The sequence below is a fragment of the Bactrocera oleae genome, chromosome 2 (assembly GCF_042242935.1).
Source record: "Bactrocera oleae isolate idBacOlea1 chromosome 2, idBacOlea1, whole genome shotgun sequence".
NCBI classification, from domain to species: domain Eukaryota; kingdom Metazoa; phylum Arthropoda; class Insecta; order Diptera; family Tephritidae; genus Bactrocera; species Bactrocera oleae.
In genome coordinates, this window is record NC_091536.1 from 58787160 (window position 1) to 58809324 (window position 22165).

General features: G+C 34.3%; 1 protein-coding gene across 3 annotated transcripts in view; it reads left to right on the top strand.

The window, feature by feature from the left end:
* The first annotated feature begins 464 nt into the window (after positions 1–464).
* MetRS-m (Methionyl-tRNA synthetase, mitochondrial) overlaps positions 465–22165 on the top strand; it is a 43188-nt gene continuing 21487 nt past the window's right edge. For all 3 annotated transcript variants that reach the window (XR_011398095.1, XM_070113228.1, XM_014237301.3), the window contains exons 1-5: positions 465–666; positions 727–1007; positions 1065–1487; positions 1587–1680; positions 2709–2879. Coding sequence is in view for 2 of the 3 variants with exons in the window: in XM_070113228.1 (XP_069969329.1) it covers positions 573–666; positions 727–1007; positions 1065–1487; positions 1587–1680; positions 2709–2879 (1063 nt within the window). In the remaining variant the exon portion in view is untranslated. The remainder of the gene's footprint in view (positions 667–726; positions 1008–1064; positions 1488–1586; positions 1681–2708; positions 2880–22165) is intronic.

Consider the following 22165-nt stretch of genomic DNA (forward strand, 5'->3'; position numbering starts at 1 on the left):
ACTTAAATGTCCTTTTCTCTTCCATGAAGTAATACTTAATCCGGTGGTTCCGTGCGAGAAACATGAGTTGGGAGTAGGTTAGGTTTAGCGGATTAAAGTTCAGCACAAAGGCTTCCGCTGCTTCCCCCTACTCAAAAAAAAAAATAAATAAAAAGGCAAGATCGATTCAGATCGACACGATAGTCATTACATGAATACATTTTGTAATGTATCCGACGATTATTACTCGGTCTTACAAACTTCATATACCTTGTTCAGGCTATAAGATCAACATTTGTTTCGGCATAACATAATTGCTCACAACTTACGAGATATTTTCTGTCTCACTTAAAATCGAAGATAACCTCTATGTTTGCCTTTCCATACTCTACTTTTATAACGCCTTTGAATTGTTTGATACTAAAAAATGCAACTCTTCAGGTTTGGCGGTTTGTGTCCTGACTATATAAATAAAGAACAGCTGTTTGACAAATGGTAAATAAAGGACCGGCACACTGCACGTTTTTGATTACTCAATTTATATCCATAGTGAAAATTACTGAATTAAATGTAGCAATTTGTAACAAAATATAATGTTTATTAACAAATTGAACGCCGTGCGTCGTTACTGCGTACTAGTCAGCCACGATTTTTATGCAACAACGCCTATCTTTTATGTTAATGCTGGTTAGTATATCAAAAAGTTCTTAGCAGAAGTAAAATATTATCATTGGATTTAAACCGCAGCGCCCCACATTGGACATCTTTATTCTGCTGTGATATCTGATGCAATGTGTCGCTACCAACATTTGAAACAACCTGAGCAATCAGTTCATCTTTGCACTGGCACTGATGAGCATGGCACAAAAATCCAACAAGCTGCAGCAACGCAAGATTTGCCAGTTAAACAATATTGTGACGACATTTCAGCACGGTACAGACATTTATTCCGAATGGCTGGTATAACCAACACAGACTTTATACGCACAACGGAAGAACGTCATAAGCAGGCTGTGTCCCACTTTTGGGTGTGTATTAGAAACTTTAATCTATATCAATAATCAATGAGATTGATTGACTTCCAGCGCACTCTGCACACACGTGGACACATTTACTCTGCAGCCTACAGTGGTTGGTACTGCGTTTCGGATGAGACTTTCCTTACAGATACCCAATTACGTTTAGACTCTGCGGCTGGTGCGCGCTTTTCGCTTGAATCTGGTCATCCTGTTGAATGGACTGAAGAAACTAATTATATGTTTCGTTTATCAGCCTTACAAGATGAGGTTCTCTACTGGGTTAAACAGGGTGGTCGCATACGTCCTGCTAAATTTGAAAAAATTCTTTTAGATATGTTAAGTGAACCACTGCCAGACGTTTCTGTTTCACGTCCTGCAAATCGCGTGCATTGGGCTATTCCAGTTCCAGACGATCAATCACAAACGGTTTACGTGTGGTTGGATGCTCTCATAAATTATTTAACATCTGCTGGTTATCCTCATGAAAAAGTGAGTAAAGTGTATCCAAGGACCTATCTTTGTACATATACACATATGTATATATTCATAGCCTTAATTCTAACATATCTGCATTTGCTTTTTTTTTAGTATCGAAGATGGTGGCCACCAAGCGTACAAGTGATCGGAAAGGATATTTTAAAGTTCCATGGCATATATTGGCCCGCATTTCTTATTGCTGCAGGTAACGGAACAATAATCGGGAATTTAGTGATACTATAATGATATCACAATTAGGAAATTATGTAACTGTAAATATTGAAAATTGCATCGGAGATCAATCAATATAAATGATCAGCATGACGAGCTGAGTCGATTTAACCATGTCCGTTTGTGCGTCCGCTTGTCGGTCTGCCCGTTTATATATACGCGAACTAGTCCTTCAGTTTTTGAGACATCGATCTGAAATTTTGCATACGATCTCTTCTCTCCAAGAAGCTGCCCATTTATCGGACAATTTAAGCATATAGCTGCCATACAAACGATCGGAATAAAGTGCTTGTCTGGAAAGCTTTTTGACTTGAAGAGATATCTTCAAAAAATGTAGTTCGAGTTATTATCTAAGGCAATGTTGTCAACATGGACTGCAAGAACAGATCGATTCGGTAAGAAGGCAAAGCTCTGTTCTTCGTGAGATTAGAGAGGTGTGGTATATCATGAGCTTCTAACCTAGTAAAACTGTTAATACTAATCGCTACAGACAACAAATGATCAATTCGAACCATACATTGTCGAAAAACGCATAGAATTGGCCAGAAGACACGACAAAGGAATTTTGTTACACGACAATTCACCAGACTTGGCCCATATACAATTTGCTTACATCGATACATGGGTGAGCAGCACTTCAATTCCTAAGCAGAAGTCGACAAATGGGTGTCTAGTTGGTTTGCTTCGAAAGGCAAACATTTCTATTCGCATGGTATCCACAAATTGCCAAAAAGGTGGCCAAAATGTGTAAAAAGCAATGATCATAATATATCTGCTATGTTGAGTTTTGACAACTTGTACCCTTGGCTCCAAAAGTCAAAGCTCTTAAAAACATAGTATTTAACCAATTAGATTATGTACCTATATCAAAGTTAGTTATTACTTTCAACGTTTTTCACAACATATTTACAGTTAATTATCCCACTTTGGCTTATATACTTAATTCGCTGCGATACTTAAGTTTTCAAGTTGTTGAGATTATTAAATGATTTTTTCTTGTAGGGTTGGAACCGCCACATCAGCTATTCGTACACTCCCACTGGACAGTAGATGGGCAAAAAATGTCGAAAAGTAAGCAAAATGTGGTTGATCCGGTTGCGGCAGCCAAAACTTACACAATGGAGGGCCTGCGCTACTTCCTGTTGCGTGAGGGTGTAGCCCACAGCGATGGCAGTAAGTAACAGTAACAGATTACCACATACATATTTAACCGTACATATTTACATTTATGTACATATATATGTACTTAAGGAGTAGCGAAAGCACTTAGCGAAAATCAAAAGTGCTTAAAGTAGAAATGCAGGAAAGAACACAACTTAAGTATTTAGTAAGAAATTAGCGAATAAAATACTCAAATACACAGCAGAGAGCACTTTATGTACGAACAGTTGTAGTTTTTGCACGGGACCGCGGTCATGATGTTTATCCTTTCACTTTTTGCTTTTTTCGTATGTGAACGGGTATTTAACGAAAAAGAAAAATGTTCGTCCAAGTAAAAAGGTTTCGTGCAAGTTTAAAATATAGCAGATTAAAGCAACTAATTCGACTTTGTGAACAAAAAAATAAATCTAACATTTGTGGTTTAAAGTGAGTATACCGATTTAGAGAATGTATTTTAGCGCCTCGATTGCACGATTGAGACAACGCGTAGACGTTGCATATACAAACGAACAAATTACTATTTATTTACTTAACCGGCTGCATCTCTTCTCACACTGCTATTTTTTGTTGTAGAAGCAAAATAAACATAAATAAAAGATATTCTCAAAATTTTGTTTTTATATGTGTACATATGTGTGTGTGAACTGTTGTGGTGTTCTGACTCCTTCGCACCCTGGATGTGGGTTGAATGTTTCTAAAAACCGTAAGTTTATTTAAACTTCTGGGTTTGAAATGAGTGTGTGCGTGCGTGTGTCTCCAAATTGACGGCAGCTACCCTACAAGAACAGTGACAGTCATCTGATTGGTCATATGGCAGTCACAGCTGAAAAAATCTAGTCAGCGCGCAGATCAACTTTTCTATAATTTTCTTAAGAGCCTTGTGCAAAAACTGTTACGTACGTGAGTGAGTTTGCATCTCTCTTTAACTTATGGGTATTCGGAATTGATTCATATATATCTATACTGCTCACTCTCATGTCTTTTTCTGAGTCATTGCTGGCCATAAAGTCATCATAGCTGCAATTTGTCAGTTATGACCGTTAATAATAATAATAACCCAACGATTAACCTCCACCCGCCCAATCGACGCGAGCTGCGCAATCCGCATACGTGCGGAATCAGCCGAGTCAGAAAAGGCAAGAGAGTTTTTTAAGTGTTGAAATCTAAAACTGCTCAGCTACAGAAACAAAAATTTCAACAGCCAAGATTTAAAGTTACAATATAATAAATTGTTACATTTTCATTTATTAAGAGAAAACAATAAAGTCTTTTTAATTTTGAAAAGTGAGTCAGATAAGTCAATATGGATTGAGAATTAAAATCATGACATATACGGCGGAATGGCTCATTTAGTTCAAAATTTGATCTATAGGATTTTAGCAGTAAAGGTCTAAACTGCCTCGAAAGGCGAACCGGGTTAGGTTAGGTTAGGTTATCTCTAAATTCTTTAGACCAACGTTTAACAAAACTAAGGACAGCTTTTGCTTTCAAGACCATCGTATTAATATGAAGACTAAAATTAAGCTTAGGGTCCATATTAACTCCCAAATCAACATAGTTAAAAACTTGCTCCATAATATGGTGTTTTATTACAAAAGAAGAGGGGTGCACAGATCTACGGGAAAAGCATATCGTCTTACACTTATTGAGATTCAATGGCAAATCATTTCTATCACACCATGCAACCAAATTGTTTAAGTCTGTTGGCAACAGACACCTTTCTTCAGTTGAAGTGTATGATTTAAAAAGCTTTACGTCGTCAGCGTATAACAAAATTTTTGAGAATTCTATTACTGAAGAGATATCGTTACTAAACAACAAGAACAGAATCGGGCCAAGATGACTACCTTGCGGAACACCTGAAGAAACATTAATTGTATCTGAAGGTGTATCCTTAACCTTTCACAAGGGAAAGTTGACAAGTAAACTGTCCGTCAGTACTGACATAACAAGGTGTAGTTGCAAAAGTTTTGCTTCACACACATACGCGTATACATTGTTTATTGCTTTTCTTCAACCTAACGCACTCCCTTTGCCCAATATTCTACTGTTTCCGGGGTCTCATAATCGCATTTGCAAAAGATTTGCACAAAAAACAACAACATGGTTTATTTTAAGCATTGTTGTTGGTGTATGTGTGTAATTTTATAAAATCTTTAGAGCTTCTATTATATGCGAAAAAATATGTACTTACGTATACATGTTTGCTTGTATATGCACACCCCTACACGTATAGGTGCAAAACAGTTTACTTGCATATATAAACTTTCACCCGGCCTTGCTTGGAACCCTAAAAAGTATTGTTTTAGTTTTCAGCTGAAAATTTGATTAGTCCTCCAGTGTTTTGTGAAAAGTTCTCGATTATTGTATTGTCACTTTGCCTAGGCCAATGCATATTTGAGTATTTTATAATTAATTATATATATGTACATATGTTTGAAGGGAAATTGAACCTTTGTGATCATAGGGTCGTTTCGTATTTACATACATAAATTTGTACATATAAACTTGTGCACAATAAAAGGATGTCATCAATGTTTCGCCTCGCCTTTTCTTTGTAAAAGTTGTACTACCGAGATAAATTTACGTAAAACAAGTTTGAAGAATTCTAATTATAACCTTATGGAGCAACATATTCACTGGTATGAATGGGGAAACATAAGGTGAGTTTGCAATAACTTCGTTGAGAAAGCTTTTAATACTTCTTAGTATGACAGCAGGTGATTGCTATGAAAATCGACCCGAAATTATGCTAATTTACTATTTTACATACATACAACTTTGGTGCTTTTGTAACACATGGATGTTTTCATGAGTATGGTATAATTAAGTTTAGTAGTTTTAAGTCTACAGTCACCGTCTCTTTCTAGATAACAACAGATATCATAAACTCACCTTAACTTAATTTGAATCCGTCAGTTTGTATAGCAGCAATATGCTATAGTGGTCCGATCTAAAAAACTGTATTCAGATTTGTAGGAATGCTTTGGGGTGAAGACACCTAACCTTGAATAAAAAAATTTTCCATACAAGAACTCGAATCCGATCGGTGAGTTTGTATGGCAGCTTATGATATAGTGGTCCGATATCGGTTCCGAGATATGAGCAGCTGAGGGACTAGTTCCCGGATGTAGAGACAGACAGACATGGCTAAATCGATCCAGCTCGTCGCGGCAATAGTAGCGCTGAGCTCGCTAACTATGCGCTCAAAGCTAGTCAAAGAGTGTCGGTCCACACTATAAATAGTATCAATTCGGCGAGCTAGCCAAAGGGGGCACCCTTGCCCCGCTCGCATTGGTATAGAACCGAGTTGGATCTCCACTGGCATCCTGCCTTCTAACACTAGATCAATGAACCTCGCGTGCGCTAAGCAGGCGCTGGTCGACGACTACAAGATCCTTTTGGTCTACAGTAAAACGCAAGAGATCTTCTGAACTACATGGCCTTAACAAAGTTCATCTTGCCGCAATCGTAGGGGTTCTTACAGAACATTGTCCTCTATACATTGATAAAATTTAAAAATCTTGTCGGACGCAAGTTGTCTAAGTTGTATGGAAGAGGGTGGTTATATGGGTGGGTGTTGGGGGTAAATAAAAGCTTACTTCTGTCATAAGCTCACAGATATTTGGATCTATACAAATATTGTACTTTATTTAAATTTTGCGTCACTGATTCGATGAAAATTTGTTTTGAGATATTGAAAGCCTGCCCCTTCCTTGTTCATACCTTTTGGATTTTGGTTGATGGCATTTCGCCCTATTTTCAGAGTAAGAGCAAAAACAGTTTATAGATTTTTTACAGGTTCGTGGCATTTTATACTCTCAATTAAATAAATTTTCTTTTTAAAGCTGTCGAAAAAGATCGCCACCGCTAACTAATTTCAAACACTGTCAAAAGTGTACTGCACTCGTAAGCTTAAAAAATAATTATCGGGGCTCTCTAGGTCTCTGTTGATGTTTGGGCTGAATATTGAAAATAAATAGGGTATATGAGTATGTTGTCTGCATACTAAACAGGAACTTGATCAAAACCAAGAGCAACAACAAAATTATTATTTTAATTTATAAGCCAGGTGATTATCAATGTTCTAAAACCGGTGCAGCTGTCGAGTCTGTTTCGAAACAGATGAAGTATCTTTTAATATAATGCCTTTTGAAGTAATATTGGTAACAGCTATATCTAAAAGTCTGTACGCTCTCACTTAAGGAGCTTATGCTATGCTTGGAATTGTGTGCAAACAGCATCTGTTATATCAGCCCTACAGTTATCTGATTATTAATTCAAGCAAAATCGAGTTACAAAATTCTCCAGAGTTTCCCAAACATACATCGGCAATAACAATATATTATTCACGTGAATACCGAGTTCAGATTTCATGCGAGACTCCCACTAAAACTTGATCCCAACCCAACTCCGAGCCATTGGTTACCTTTGATGTGCCCGCATGTAATAATTGTTACAATAACATTATGTATTACAATAGGGCATTACTGAAAAGGTGTAGAGGGTGCTGTCCGCCAAGAATCCTTGACTTTGCAGAGAAAGCAGTAATGTTTGGTGCAGGAGTTCTTTTCATCCCTTGGTTGGTCCTCAAATTCAAAATTTTTTTTCGATCATGGGGTAGAGAGCCATGCTACTACACCTTTGCTCATACAAAATTAAATTCATAATGTAATGACAATTACCTTACACACACTTTTGAACAAATGTCATCGCTTGAGCTTTTAATGACTACTATAATTCAAATTAATTCGGGCATGTAATTTTTCTGAGCTGGCGTAACGTAATACATTAGGGTGTCCGTTACTTCGCAAGTTCTTTTGTTTTTTGCAAACGCCCCCTAAAGTTAACATAAATTTAACATAGTAATTTTTTATCTTTTGCAATACATTTTTTATCTTCAAAGAAAATAATCCTACAACTTTCAAAAGATGATATTATAGTATACAATTTTCCGCTCTACAAAAAAGGTCTTGGTCATTTTTTTCGTACTTATAAAAGTATTCTTTTGAAAGTTATACGCAACTAAACTAGTACATCAAATATACTGAGCATCCGTACAAGTGCCTTATACATTCTAGGTTGCTCATACGACCTAGTGTACTGTATGAATGCTTAGTTGCTGAATTACTTAGCCGCAGTCCATTTGATGTATAATTTTACCTGTATATAACTTTTAAAGCACTGGTTTTATGGAAAAGATCGCCAGGACCCTTTTTGCTGAGCTGAACATTTTTTTTTATGATTTATGCACGGTTTAAATGAAAAAAAAGAGTTTGTTTATGTTGGATCCTGTTTTAGGGCAAGAATTAAAACTTAATTAAAACATCGTAGCCGTATTTCATTCGATCATAGTTGTCAAAGACGTGTTGTAAATGTTTGGGGAACTGAGTTTCAAATACCAAGAAGGCTATGTGATTAGACACTCCATAATCCTCGCACATTTTGACTTCATTCCCAATTAATTGGATTACAGTGATGCCTAACATAACTCTGAGAGACATGGGTGGGAAAGATCCGCTGTAGAAAAGGGACAGTGAGCTTGTTTATGATGGATCAAAGCCTGAGGAAAAGCCTATTATAGAATTAGTAAATAGCCTATTATAGAATTAAAAATAGTAGAAGAGCCTATTATTAGGAACTATCCAGCAACTCTAGTTTCAGGCATCCTTACTATTATTCAGCAGTGTTGGCTCTCATCAATATATATCTATCTTTCAAGAGCGCAGCCTCTTTTGTTCTTCAGTTTAGTTAAGAAATCTCTGCTCTCACTATTAGTGTCATTGAGTTACTTCCTAATATGGGTCAGGCTACTGCGGAACCGTAAGCAACTATAAAGCTCATGAGCTTGTTAAGAAATGCAACCATTCTTCCTATCTCCTGGTTAGACCTCAGAACACAAGTTAATTCTCCTGGCAAGCGGTACATCGTCTAGTGACCGCGGTAAGGTTAGAAATCTTACTTTTCGACTATTCAGTTTTTGGGAAATCAAAGCTGAAACCTTCTGAATCTCACACCACCTCTCTACATTCAGCTGAATCAGTGGGAACAGAAATAGAAGATTAAACTCTAATTGTTTTCGGGTTTTATAAACGACTGTCTTTAGCAGTCGAAATGTGATACCTCTCTTGGGATCAGCCATATATTCTAACTGAAGTATGCTAGTTAAGTATTTTAAAATTATCTTTACATTTTTTCTATTGACAAGTCCTGTTGAAAATCGACACTTTAAGTTTCTTTTAACTTTTTCGTTAACTTTCCTAACTTAACTTGAAAACTTTCCTACCTGTCTAGAGTCTATGCTCATCCTCTTCATACTGAATGGGCTATACTGGGTGTTGTTTTTTTTTGCTGTTGTTTTTCATTGTTGAAACATATTTCTTTCGTGGCGCTCAATTGGCAACAATGAAATAAATAAAAGTCAATTACATTGTAAACTTTCCATTTTACTGTCGGGGTTTCTCTTTTTATCGCGGCAATGTTTCTTTTTGTGAAGTCTAGTCTCTTCTTAGTGTTAAAAATTCCACCGCGCGGATGAGCGGTGTAATATAAACGTTGCTTGCGTTAAACATTTATTTTATATTACAGTTTTTGCAAAAAGTAAATTTTTTTTAACATCCAAAGTCAACTCCATTAGTGCCGTGGTTTTTCTAGTTTTTTGTTATAATTTATTAATTCTTTCCATTCGAACTTTTTTAAATTCGCATTTCACAGCTTGTAAGCGTTGATAGCTAGCTGCCAAGAGTTGAGTGAAGTTAAAGAGTAAATAATGGTTTATATACGATACAAAAAGCAAAGTTTAAACGTAAATCGTAAAGAAGACTAACATATGACCTCAGAAAAAGGACTGCTAACCAAATACCCTTAACAAAATAGCGCAAAGCGCAACAAAATCTGTGACCTTTGTTTATTTTTATACGTCGGACTTTTTGCTTCACACCCTGGTAGTGCTAACGCAGTATCGCTGCGGTTGTAGACAGGATTATCGTCGCCCTTTATTTTTTTTCATCTTTGCTCCTCCGGACTTTTGCATACGCATACATAAATCCTGCAAGTTAAGGCGTTGCGTGTAAAAAACGCATAAGTCAATAAACTTCATTCTGCAAATTTAGCGTTGAACTCGAGGAAACCACGTCGAAAGTGAAGTAGAAGTGCAGTAAGTTAAATGTCATTTACTTTCCGGATTTTTTTTCCACTAAGTTAAACTGTTCAATAGTTCAAGAAGTTCACAGACGTTATTACGAATGGTTTGTAAACAAAATGGTGAAACGTGTAAATAGCCATTTAAATACATTTATATTAGAAATCTTATTATAAAATGTAAACTTTATGCCAGTTTATGACTACCATTTCAGGGATCGTCGGTTAAAATGTCAGTTGATATGAACAATCATTGCTTATTTATGTACTTCGCATTTAATGGAAAAATATGTGAAATAGACAAAATCGGTCGATAATCCCACCTACAGCTTGTGTATTAGGAGTTGGGAGATATTCTGAGGTTAGGTTAAGTTGGGAGAATTGAGATGACAATTTATGTCAACATAAACATTCCCATATATTGCTAAGTTATAGCTCTAAACTATTATTATTACAGTTTACCTATTTTTTTAGGGTATTAACACTCAAGGATTATTGATAAAGAAATTAAAAATTATTGATCAAATTCGTTAAACAAGCAATGTTCTATATTGTATTCTCTTCTAGACCTTCTATTTCTCTACCCTATTCAAATTCTTTTTTTGATTGGCCCTGTAGTTAAGCAGTATTGGCCAATTTCATAATAATCATTCCAGAAGAAGTTTCCCGTGGGTATGGTAGCTCCAGCTAGCACCGAAGGTCATTCCCTGTAAACTTATTACAATTATAGGTCCTGAAGCTTTATTTGATTTAACTTGTTCATCGTCATTTAGTTTGTTCTGCTCATCGTTTCATCTTATGTCGAATTTTTCGATTGATGAAAGAGTTATAAGTGTTGGGTTCATCATTGGTATGCCCGCATGCAATAGCTGCTACAATATCATTATGTAGGGTATTGATGGAAAAGATTCGAGGATGTTGTTCTTGACAAGATATTAGATAAGAGAAGATTAGCGAAGTTGTTCTTCCCCGAGTGTGTCAGATACATTGATTTCAGTAAGAATAGGGATTTGAAACGAGACTCCACCTAACTTTTTAAATATGAAAAATAGGTTTTATTCTTTATTTCTATTGAGATATTGTAGGAATATTGTGGTTGGTTTGTAAAATATCCCAATCAATATTGTAACAATTAAATTGAGATTTCTTAAACCTCTTTTATGAAACAACTATTTTATATAATAAAAAATCTAGATTATTTGGACTGATATATTGATATCTCTGTCGCTATAATAAAACCTAGAAGTATTCACAGGCTCGATAGTTGATACCTATTGTAGTCTTGCTCTTCTAGTGTCATAATATCTATATAAATGTCTCTTCAAAATATGAAAGTTTATACTTACGTGCAGTAAACAATAATTTGGTAATATTAAAAAAAAAATGTATATGAAATAAATATTTTGTATGTATTCACAATTGTATAACTCGCAACACATGAAAATTATTTCCTATACTCGCATCAAGTGGAGCAATCGCTGAGAAGAATTTCAGTGGCAAGCGAAAAATTTTCCCGCACTCGAAGCTCAGCAGTTACGAATGTTGAAAAAGTTTGATTGGTGCACTGCGCTAATGGCATACTTTGCATATTTCCCACGGCAAGTAAAACGGATGAACAGTAGAAATTTGAAGCAACGTTGCCACTTGAAAAATTTTGGCAACATTTCAATGGTATATAAATAACTAATCATGTGGAAATAGTTGTAAATTTCGGATGGACATAGTAATGACCATTTCGAGTCTGAATTCTTAATATTCAATGCTAGTTTTTTGACCCAGTCGATAGAGCTCTGTCGAAAAGACTCTTTGAAACTTTGGAGAGCTTCATCTAAGTTAAGTAAAGTTCTATATTTATACCCTGAACAGGGTATATAACGTTGCAACGAAGTTTGTCCCAAAAGAAAACGTCAGAGGCCTTATAAAAATATATACAGACTCGTATGAGATCAGCGTGACAAGTTTGGGTTGATTTGGGGTCATTTCCATTCTTCTGTCTGTATATACGTGAACTATTCGCTTAGTTTTTGAGATATCGATCTGAAATCTTTCACTCGTCCTTTATTCTCGAAGGAGCTGCTTATATGTCGGAACCGCTCACATCGCACCACTGTAGCATAAGCTGTTATACAAACTGCATTCCAAACTTTTTTGTTTGACAAAATATCTTCACGAAATTTGCATAGATTATTATCCAAGGAAACAGTATAACAACGAACAAATTATTAAGATCAGACCACTTTAGCTAACATACAAACTGACCGATCAAAATCAAGTCCTTTTATGGAAATTTTTTAATTAATGAAGGTATTACAGCTTCGGTACAAACGAATTTATGGTTTTCTTACACTTTGCCGCATTTTTCAGGTTCACAATTTTACGAACAAAGTGAACATTTTAGAATACAAGAAAATTAATTATAAGTCTGACGAAGTGAGGTCGAGCTTAATCAATCCAAAATAATGAGGTTCTTTTCATTTTCTCGAAACGCCAGCATTAGTTACATATCTAAGCACTCCCTAAATAAATTTCTCCGTTAATTTTGCCGGCTGTTATTTGGCTTGCCACATTTTTATACAGCCTGACACCCGTGATACTTAGCTCAGTTCTCAAGTTCTCAATAACTATTGCATTTGAAATACCTGTAAATCTGTGATTCTGAAAATGTGGCAAAGGCTGAATCGACTGAATTTTGATGATTTAGTTTTCCAATGTCCATCCTTTTGGCATATTTTATTCCGTATTTTTTGCATTGTCTCCGGAGCAAATGCTTTCATTTTTAGTTGGAACTGATCTTTTTTTGACATTATTTTTACAGTTCGATGTCTTCGGAACTAGTGACTACGTCCTTTCCTTTAGCCTTTGTTTGAAAAAATACGTCAACTACCACCGCAATTGGTTAATGGTGGCAACGCAGCTTGTGCCTATTTGAGCTCATCTTCTTTTTCGACGAAGCTATAAATGCAGGAATCACCACACGAAAGTGCATCGCTAAATATGTTAAAGAATACATTACTGAAATAGAAATAATAAATTGCGATGTGCAGCTGCAACTGCCAACAGTAAATCGTTGCGCTCTGATGTCATTTCCGTTATGATGGTTCTGCTGTGCTGCTCCTGGGCAAGTGTAGTGGGAGTCTCGCAGTTAGATGGCAGCACAATTTATGTTGGTGCTTCAATGTAATTTGCATTTGAAGTGCAGTTAAAATTAAAAAGCATGCGAAGTGAACTTCAAAATGGAAAATATTTCAAGTTCAATCGAAATTGTTCGCTGTAGGAAACCATTATTTGAACTCTGTAGACTTTCCGAGTTTTGTTAACAATCTGCATTTCTTTTCATTTGGTGATGGAATTTTGAACTTACATTTTTACTTTAGTCTGCAAAATATCAAATATATTTATTATTCATTAAACATAATCAAATATTGTCTGACTAAGGACATGTTCACACAAAGTAATTACTTCTGCCAATTGAAATGTTAAACTTCCGTTTAGGTAAAGTTAATACTCATACCATCTGACTTTGTAGTAGTTTTTGAGGAGATCGTGCTACAAATAAAATATATATATCTTTCTATGAGAATAATAACCTTAACAAGAACTTTGTCAAAGTTTCACGACATTCCATTTAATCCCTTCCACGTTATCGGTTTCAAATTGGCGCTATTTGCTATTTTTGTTTACCATGGAATACAACCATGACAACAACATTGTTTGCCAATAGAGAAAAAACCGTTGATGCAATGACTTGATAATTGTTACAGCAAATATGTCCCAGTATATTCAACGGTCGAATTCTGGTTTAAATTTCATGATAAAGGTAAGAAATGGCGGAACCTCGCATATAGCATTGAGTATATTCTAAGGCGGCTTGATTAAACCTCTTACATCAATTACTAAAATACGTATTGAGAAATAATTTATTGCTATATACATATATACCCCTAGCTAGGGGTTAAATTGTTTAGTTTCTTTATATTGCTCCATTAGGTGCCTGTTTCGACAAGTTATTGATTACTGCATACTTGAATACTACTTTCATAAATTATGAAGAGAGGGGTGATTCAGAAATTCGTTGTATGCTTTCGTATATAATAATTTAAACAAAACAAATTTAAAAGTTAACTCCGATTGCATGCAATATGCAACTATATGTATAACTATGTTTGAATCCAACGGAAAACGTTTGCTAGTTTTTTCTAACCACATATTTTGATTTAAACAACCTTCTAATCGAATAAAGGTTACTTAATAAAGAAACATTATGGACAGACTGACAAAAAGACGGACATGATTAAATCGACTCAGCTTGTCATACTGATATACAATATATACCTATATAATTTAAAGAGTCTCCGACGTTTTTTTCTGTGTGTTACAAATTTCGTGGCAAACTTAATACACTCTGTTCAGCGTATATAATAAAAATGTTATATAGGAGTATAGGTCATCGACCGATTGAAAGATTTTCGTCCGACGTAATATAAGTTTTCTTTAATATTGGGTATCACCTATATTTGTCTCTATAGTGTGATCTTTTATCCACTTGTGGTATTTAGACAGATTTGACAACTTTACTATATCAGTCGGTATTAATTAAACTTCAAGCACTACAATATATGACCAAATAAAACAAAAGTTGAATATATCAAAAAAGAAACTGTCAAGCGAAATAGTAGAATACCAACATTTTATTTACAATGAGTTAACAACAAATTCAAAGTCGATTATTCAATCAGCATTCTTATTGGTTGGATATTCTGTTATGTTTGGTTGTGCGTTTGTTATCCTCTATAAATTAAATTAATAATATTCACCAAGTATAGCAAAAAATAAATTTACTCCTTTAAAATAAAACGAAGCGGCTTTATTCCTGCTCGTATGTACTTTGTACACAATTATCGGCTTGTTAGTAATAAAATTTACTTTTCCAGTCTTGAATGGGATTCTGCGCACCTTTTTCGCACCCCCACAGGCAGGCTACTAATATGCTTTCTTTAATTTGCGAAAGGATTCAAAGGTTGATACATCTAGACTTATAGTCTACAAAATTTTCTGTTTTACTCAATGAAAATCCCTTTGGATTTATAAAGTCATTGGCATGTCCCCAGAAACAATGATGTCGCCAAATTGCTAGAAATCGGTACAGCCTACCGGTGAAAGTGAATGTTAGGGTAAAACATCTTTACCAAAGTTATTGATTTAGTTACAGTTGTAGAAAATTTTCTAAACTTAGGTGAGAGGTGGAATATTTAATGGTCCTCGAATACGGCAATTATCACAGTTATGACTGTTCCGGAAATTAAGCTTAAAAAAATTTTGTGTTCATAGTCGAAAATTTCTTAGATAACCAAGTAGGAATATTTTTGCAATCATCTGGAATACTTTCGCAAGATGTTTGGGATTAAAAATTGAAATTTTATTAATTTTTGAAATGAATGAACGCGAAAAAATGTGAATTCTAAAACAAATTACTTTTTTAATTCATAATTACATACCATTTATGGTTAAGATTAAAAGTTTCTATTTCATTTTTCAATCCAGTAGTTGGGATTAAAATTTTATTTCTTAATAATTAATTTTTAATCCAGTTTTTGGAATTAAATTTTTTTTATATTTTAATCCCGTATTTGGGATTACAAAATAAAAAAAATTTAATTCAATTATTTTGTTATTGCCTTGTTTGCAACCCTGAATCTACGAAATCATAATGCAGAACAGAGAGTGCGGTTTCACCAGGATCTAAAAGTGAGGGGAGAAAATTATTAAAATTGATGAGATTGCTACAAGATGGTAGGTTAGTTTTAATCTTAGAAAGAGATTTTCAACATAAAAATAAACAGGAGCAAATCTTGTAAAATCATTGATAGTTTCATGAATTGTGAGCATAAATATATCCAAAATTGATCGTATATCTAGAGTCACCACTGTAGACTAGTGTAATTATCGTAAGAGTTGAAAGTTGGCCTTCATTAAATTGATTATTTTTCGTATCCCGTTACAACAAAATTGAATCCCTCTTCATTTAGTACCAAAAGCTATAATAAGTTATTTAATTTCAACAGTACCGCGCCAGTTTCCTTATTTCATAATGCGGAGCGATCCCTAACAGCAAAAAAGGCACAACGTTTCTCCTTCTTCTTTACTTTGAATAATATTTATGCATCAGTTTCCGGGAAGGTTTGGAAATGAGTATATTGTCCTAAACGCATATATAATAGATTCAATGCGCTTTCTCGAGATTTAATATTCTACTAATGGATTTTTGATCTATCTTCCCTGTGAACAATCCTAATCACTCAATCGCCTTCTTGCGATCGATCTTGGGCCAAAAGGATCTTGCGACAGCGCATGAACCCAAGCTCCCGCGAAGCCCAGCTATCTAGTAGTAGAACACACTAGGAGAGTGGAGCACCAACCCGTTCTCATTCTCCTAATATAATAAAATAGCGGGACTAGGGTACCTTTCCTTGCCAGTTTGTCAGATTAACAGTTAACTACGATTCCGTTGTAACCTGGCACCCACACTAGTCTTATCACAAAGTAACTCGATGTCATTGATAATGAGGTTAGACATTCCTTAACTAGCCTTGCATGCTCAGCTAGTGAGCTCAAGGCTAGTATCGCAGCCCTGCTATCAGACTGAATAGTCACTTCTCTGAAGATCTCCCGAATGATATTCCGTTTTAGGGAAGATATGTATGTTGAATTTTCTCTCTATATTGCTTAAAAAAAGTGAGTCATAAAGGATCAGCATGATCAGCTGAGTTGATTTAGCCATGTCCGTCTGTCTGTCCGTCTGTAAATATGCAAACTAGTCCCTCAGTTTTTAAGCTATCGATCTGACATTTCGCACCTGTCCTTTTCTCACCAAGAAGCTGCTCATTTGTCGGAACGGCCGATATCGGACCAATATAGCATATAGCTGCCATACAAACTGATCAATCGGAAGCAAGTCTTTGTATGGGAAACTTTTTTATTTTTTATTTGATGTAATATCTTCACGAAATTTGGCATGGATTATTATTTAAGGCATTAGTGCAATCTCTGAGGAATTGTACAGATCGGATGACTATAGAATATAGCTGCCAAATTAACAGAACGATCGGAGTAAAATGCCTGCATTGAAAATTGATTTGACGAAGCATCTTCACGAAATTAGGAATCAAGTTATTGTAAGGAACCTTTGTATTTGTGAATGGTATTATAGCTTCGGTGCAACCGGGTGGAAAGTTATCTGGAGTTTCTGGGTGGAAAGTTATCAACATCCCTGTAATCTTCAGGTCTTTCTATAGACCTTGGAACTGTTTATTACAATACTTTTACAAAATAAAAGTATTTCCTAACAAAAATCCTCGTTAACTAAATTAATTTTTAACACTTAAGTTTATTATTCAACTACCGAGACTCTGAAGAGAAGAACAAACGAATTGAAAATATAAAAATATTTATTGCCAAATGAAGATAAGAATGCCTATGAATATTGATTTATGAATTCCCTTCTTAATACCAGAAAGCTAATGCACACAATAAACAAAATTAAATTTTATTTGAACTGTAATTTTTGTCAATTTATCAAGTACTTAATCAAAAATAAATTGTTCACAAAGAATATGAACTGTCCTAAGCATAATAAGACCAACTAGACTTGTCATACATAACTTAAGTTTACCAAGATTGTATTCCACATTTTCTTTTCAGTTAGTCCATTTAGAGTGATAGTTTTGCACCTAACAGTCCTCTCAATAGTTTTTAAATTAGTATTTTTTTTTTTTTTAAATTCAGCTCCGTTGCCTCATCAAAATCTATTACAATAGTCAATATCATTATATTATATTCAATAACATCTCTGGAGCTCTTTTGTTTTTATTTTCCAATGACAATTACTTGTAAATAAGAAATTTCAACTCAGTTTCTAAATATCCACCACCATTATTAATACAACACAAACAAACAAAATGTGTTTTTTTTTCCATTTAATTTGCGCACCACCTAAAACATACTGAGTGGTAACTCAATTCTTGATTAGTTAAGTCAAATTGAATTGAAGAAATTGGCATCTTTCACGTAACGTATTTGCGACCTGTTTATAGATTTGACTTTCATTTCATTTGAAATTTTCTGTTTGTATTCAGTAAGAAGGTCAGTATACCTATGCATTATTTATGTTCTCGTAAATTCAAATATTGTCATATCTTTTATATTTGAACCGGCATTTCACCATGTTGCAAAGCTCATTTGCTACAAAAGCTATTTCTATAATGTTCTGAAATACCACAATAAAGTTGTGTGTTTTGAATTTCTTCAAATATGCCAAATCCTATAGTGAAAAAATTAGCTCCTTGTCAGCTCGTTCTCAGTAAGATTGCAAAGGTCATTGTTAACACAACTTTCTTCATTATAAAAGATTAATTAATGATTAGTTGTTACATGTAGCCCTTTTTCAATATATAATAACTTTTTTTCTATGTGCTTCGAGAAATTCTTTGATTTGTGCTAATGTGTCAGCGTGCCAAGTGTTAAAAAAAAAACATTTTACTTAAAAACTGGTTTATCAATTGCCCATTCGTTCTGATCATAAAATAAGATATTTAGAATGTAGTTTTTTTTTCATTGATAATTATCATAAATTCATAGAACATGGATCTCATTTTCATTTTACCTTACGAATATCTAATAGAAAATTCAAATTAGTAAAATCCGGAGGCCTTTCGAAACTGAAAACTGAAACTATTTTGTCTTTTTGGTACCAATTACTGCTCAGATCTTTCTGATACCTATGGTATGTATGTACCATATATGGAATCTAAAAATATTAACTAATATGGAATTCTAAAGTATTCACCAATACTGTGAAGAAATTAGACAATCTTTATCATATCTGATCATCAGTTTAAATATTATTGTAGATTCTCCCTTCTCTTGCTATTGTTCGCATGCAGAGATTTTTTCGAAAATATTGAAAATAGTAAAAAAAAAATTTTGTAATAAGTGGCTACTCTTAATTTTAATTATTTTATGTTAAAATATTTTGTTCTGTAACTTTTCAAAAATTTTGTTTATTCCTAGAATGATAGTAAAAACATAATTTTGCATATTTGTGCATAGTAATGAGTTATCTCTTCTTTGTGTTTAAATTAGCTTTGCAATCTCTCCAACAATGAAAATTTGACTTGCTTCTAACTTATCTGTTTGACAAATTAAGTGACATTGTGTACTCCACTCCCCTAAAATTACAATTCAAAACTAATAATCTACACACACATATATATATATTCATATGCATTTTAATAAACATATTAGAAAAGGGGCTTATGGTTGAAACAGAAAAGAAATTGTCGAATTGCATAGAAAAGTAACCCTAGTCGAATTGCTGGCATGTCTGCCAACAGTCAACAACAGTTAAGAACTTCTCCCAGTTATAATGTTGACAAGAGTGTCAGCGAGTTTCTAGAGAATTTCGTTACCTTCTTCCTGAAGAAGAATGCTCTGGTGATCTTTTCTTCTTCTTACTATTCAAAACATTAAAATGCCGGCACTGCATTAAACCAATGCATATTTCAGTACGTACGTACATATGTATATACCATACTGATTTGCCAACTGCAGTGCATTTCCTTCATCAAACATTGAAGGCAATTCACTTGACGGCTATTAGCTGCTAGAGCACCTGAGTGGCAAAAAGGTTTACACTATTGGCAGTTGACTAACGGATAATGTTATAAAGCACACGTTTTCACATATGCTCTCGACCTTTGTTAAACTAAGTCTATCTGCATATTTGCCACATCCAAGGTGGTACATACAAGTATATACCATATATATTGGGGTAATTTGTAGACTAAATCATATAATATATTTTCGGCACTATAATATATCCGATATTATACGCGTGATAATAAATTTTTTCCATATTAAAAAAATACTCTGACACGTCAACTTCAAACGGCTTGTAAACAAAGAGTTAATTCACAGAATGACTTGTAACTTTGCATGTGTTTTCACGACAGATGTACCAATTTGAGAAAAAAAATTTGCTATTTTTCTAAAGTTAATAGTGCTATTTCTTAGGAAAACCAACCAACCTGTACCTCAAAAGCACTATTTTGTGCAAAGTCGTGTTCTTATATATTCTTTGGTAGTAATGGAAAAGTTTAGGTTTGATGTCCGAAAAATGCTGATATAAATCGTCGATACATGACAAAAACTTTCAGACACGGAGGTGGTTATATCAACATATAGAGATCTTTTACGGGGTACAGAGATGAACTTCGGTTTTGGATTCGGGAAATCATGAACCGTTATCACTACCTTAGAATTATAGAAGGTGTATGCTTCCTTATGCTGAATGAAACATGCCTTTAATTTGGTTCCAACATAACAAAACCTGTTTAAGATTGTTAGGAAAAGTTGGGATTAATTAAACCACGAAATTGTCAATTGAAATTCCTGACTGTTCCTTTAAAAGTTGTCTACCGATTATACTTAAATTTATATAAGTTATTTTTGCGTTTGAAATGTTTAAAATACATTTTATTAACTATAAAAAATAATGGTTTCCTTCTAAGGACTGTGATATTATTTATATTTTTTTGCAAATAGTTGTGAATACAATTTTGATTATATTTTATTGTCAGTAACTGTATATACATACAAATTAATTTTTTTATATCAGTAAAGGTAAAAAGCAGTTGTATAAAAAAACAGAATTGTTTTAAATTGATTTCACTTCACAATGGGGGATACGCCGTTTCGTTTTAGTATAGTATTTGGTTTATAATAGATAATGATCTTGTCATAATTTTTGCTAAGATAACTGATTTTGTTTCCTCAACATGATAACATTTAAGCAAACATATCATTGGTAATTTCATGATAACTGCCTGCGCAACAGATAACTTTCAGATACAGTTAGTTTCTTGTAGTTCTCTAAACTTTACATGTCCTGTCTGTAACAATAACTGAGTAATAAACTTATAAGAAATTAATGCACTTTTTTCATTTCATTTTCAATTACAATTACGACGTTTAAACTTGTATTCTTTCATGTATAAAAAAAGCGAAAGTTTTTTTTTTCTAAATACGATTGGTGGGGACTAATTCCTTCAATTTATCGGCATTATCAGAAGCTCAATGAGCGTGTTATCTTGTTAAGGGAGCAAAACTTTTTCATTTTCGTAAAATCGTGAATGATAGCATCACTTTGGGGACAATAACTAAAAAATAATTGGATGAAATGAAACTTCCACAGTAATCTAGAAGTTTTAGTTACTCTAAGACAATGATAGATTTTTTGTTTGTGGCGCTTTCTATAAAGTACTTTATATATATAAATGATTAGCGTGATGAGTTGAGTCGATTTAGCCATGTCTGTCTGTACGCGAACTAGTCCGTCAGCTTTTGAGATATTGATCTGAAATTTTGCTCATATTCGTTTCTCTCTAAGAAGCTGTTCATAAACGTTTGCCATATTGTTCGCTTCCTTACCAGTTTGTTTACACGCCTGGGTGCTCACCTTTCGCCTGAGTGTATACAACACAAATTCACTGCGACATACCAGTAAATTACTTATGCATAAAAGTATATTTATGTTTGTATATATACATATTGTATATGTACATATATACTCTCAATAATTTCTTCTGCTTTCCTGCTAATATACTTTCGTACATACTTACGCGCACACCTAACTATTTTGCAGTTGCACTTTAAATCAATACTACTAGAGGCTAGGAAGCAGAGGCAGAGGCAGCTCTTTATTTAAGCATACAAACTACACGTAACTGTATTCTGTAGAAATTCCTCCACACACACGCACATTCTAAGCGTGCACCTGTCTGTGCGGAATCCATTTACTTTCGCTTCTGTCGCATCGAAAGTATTCAAAAGAGTTGGCTTTTGACTGCGCACACAAATGTTTTATACACACTCATACACGTATGTTGCATGCAACATTGCAACCTCTCGCTCCATTGCAATTGAGTTCATGAATTTTAGTTGTGCACAAGCTGCTGCTTGCCTTTGCTTCAATAGCGATCAAACTGTGGCACACAAACGCTCCACACACCACAAATGCTGGTACATATGTATGTGTACACGAATATGTATTCAAATTGTTTATTTCCGCCTTTTTGGACGTCGTTTGTCGGCAATCATACCTC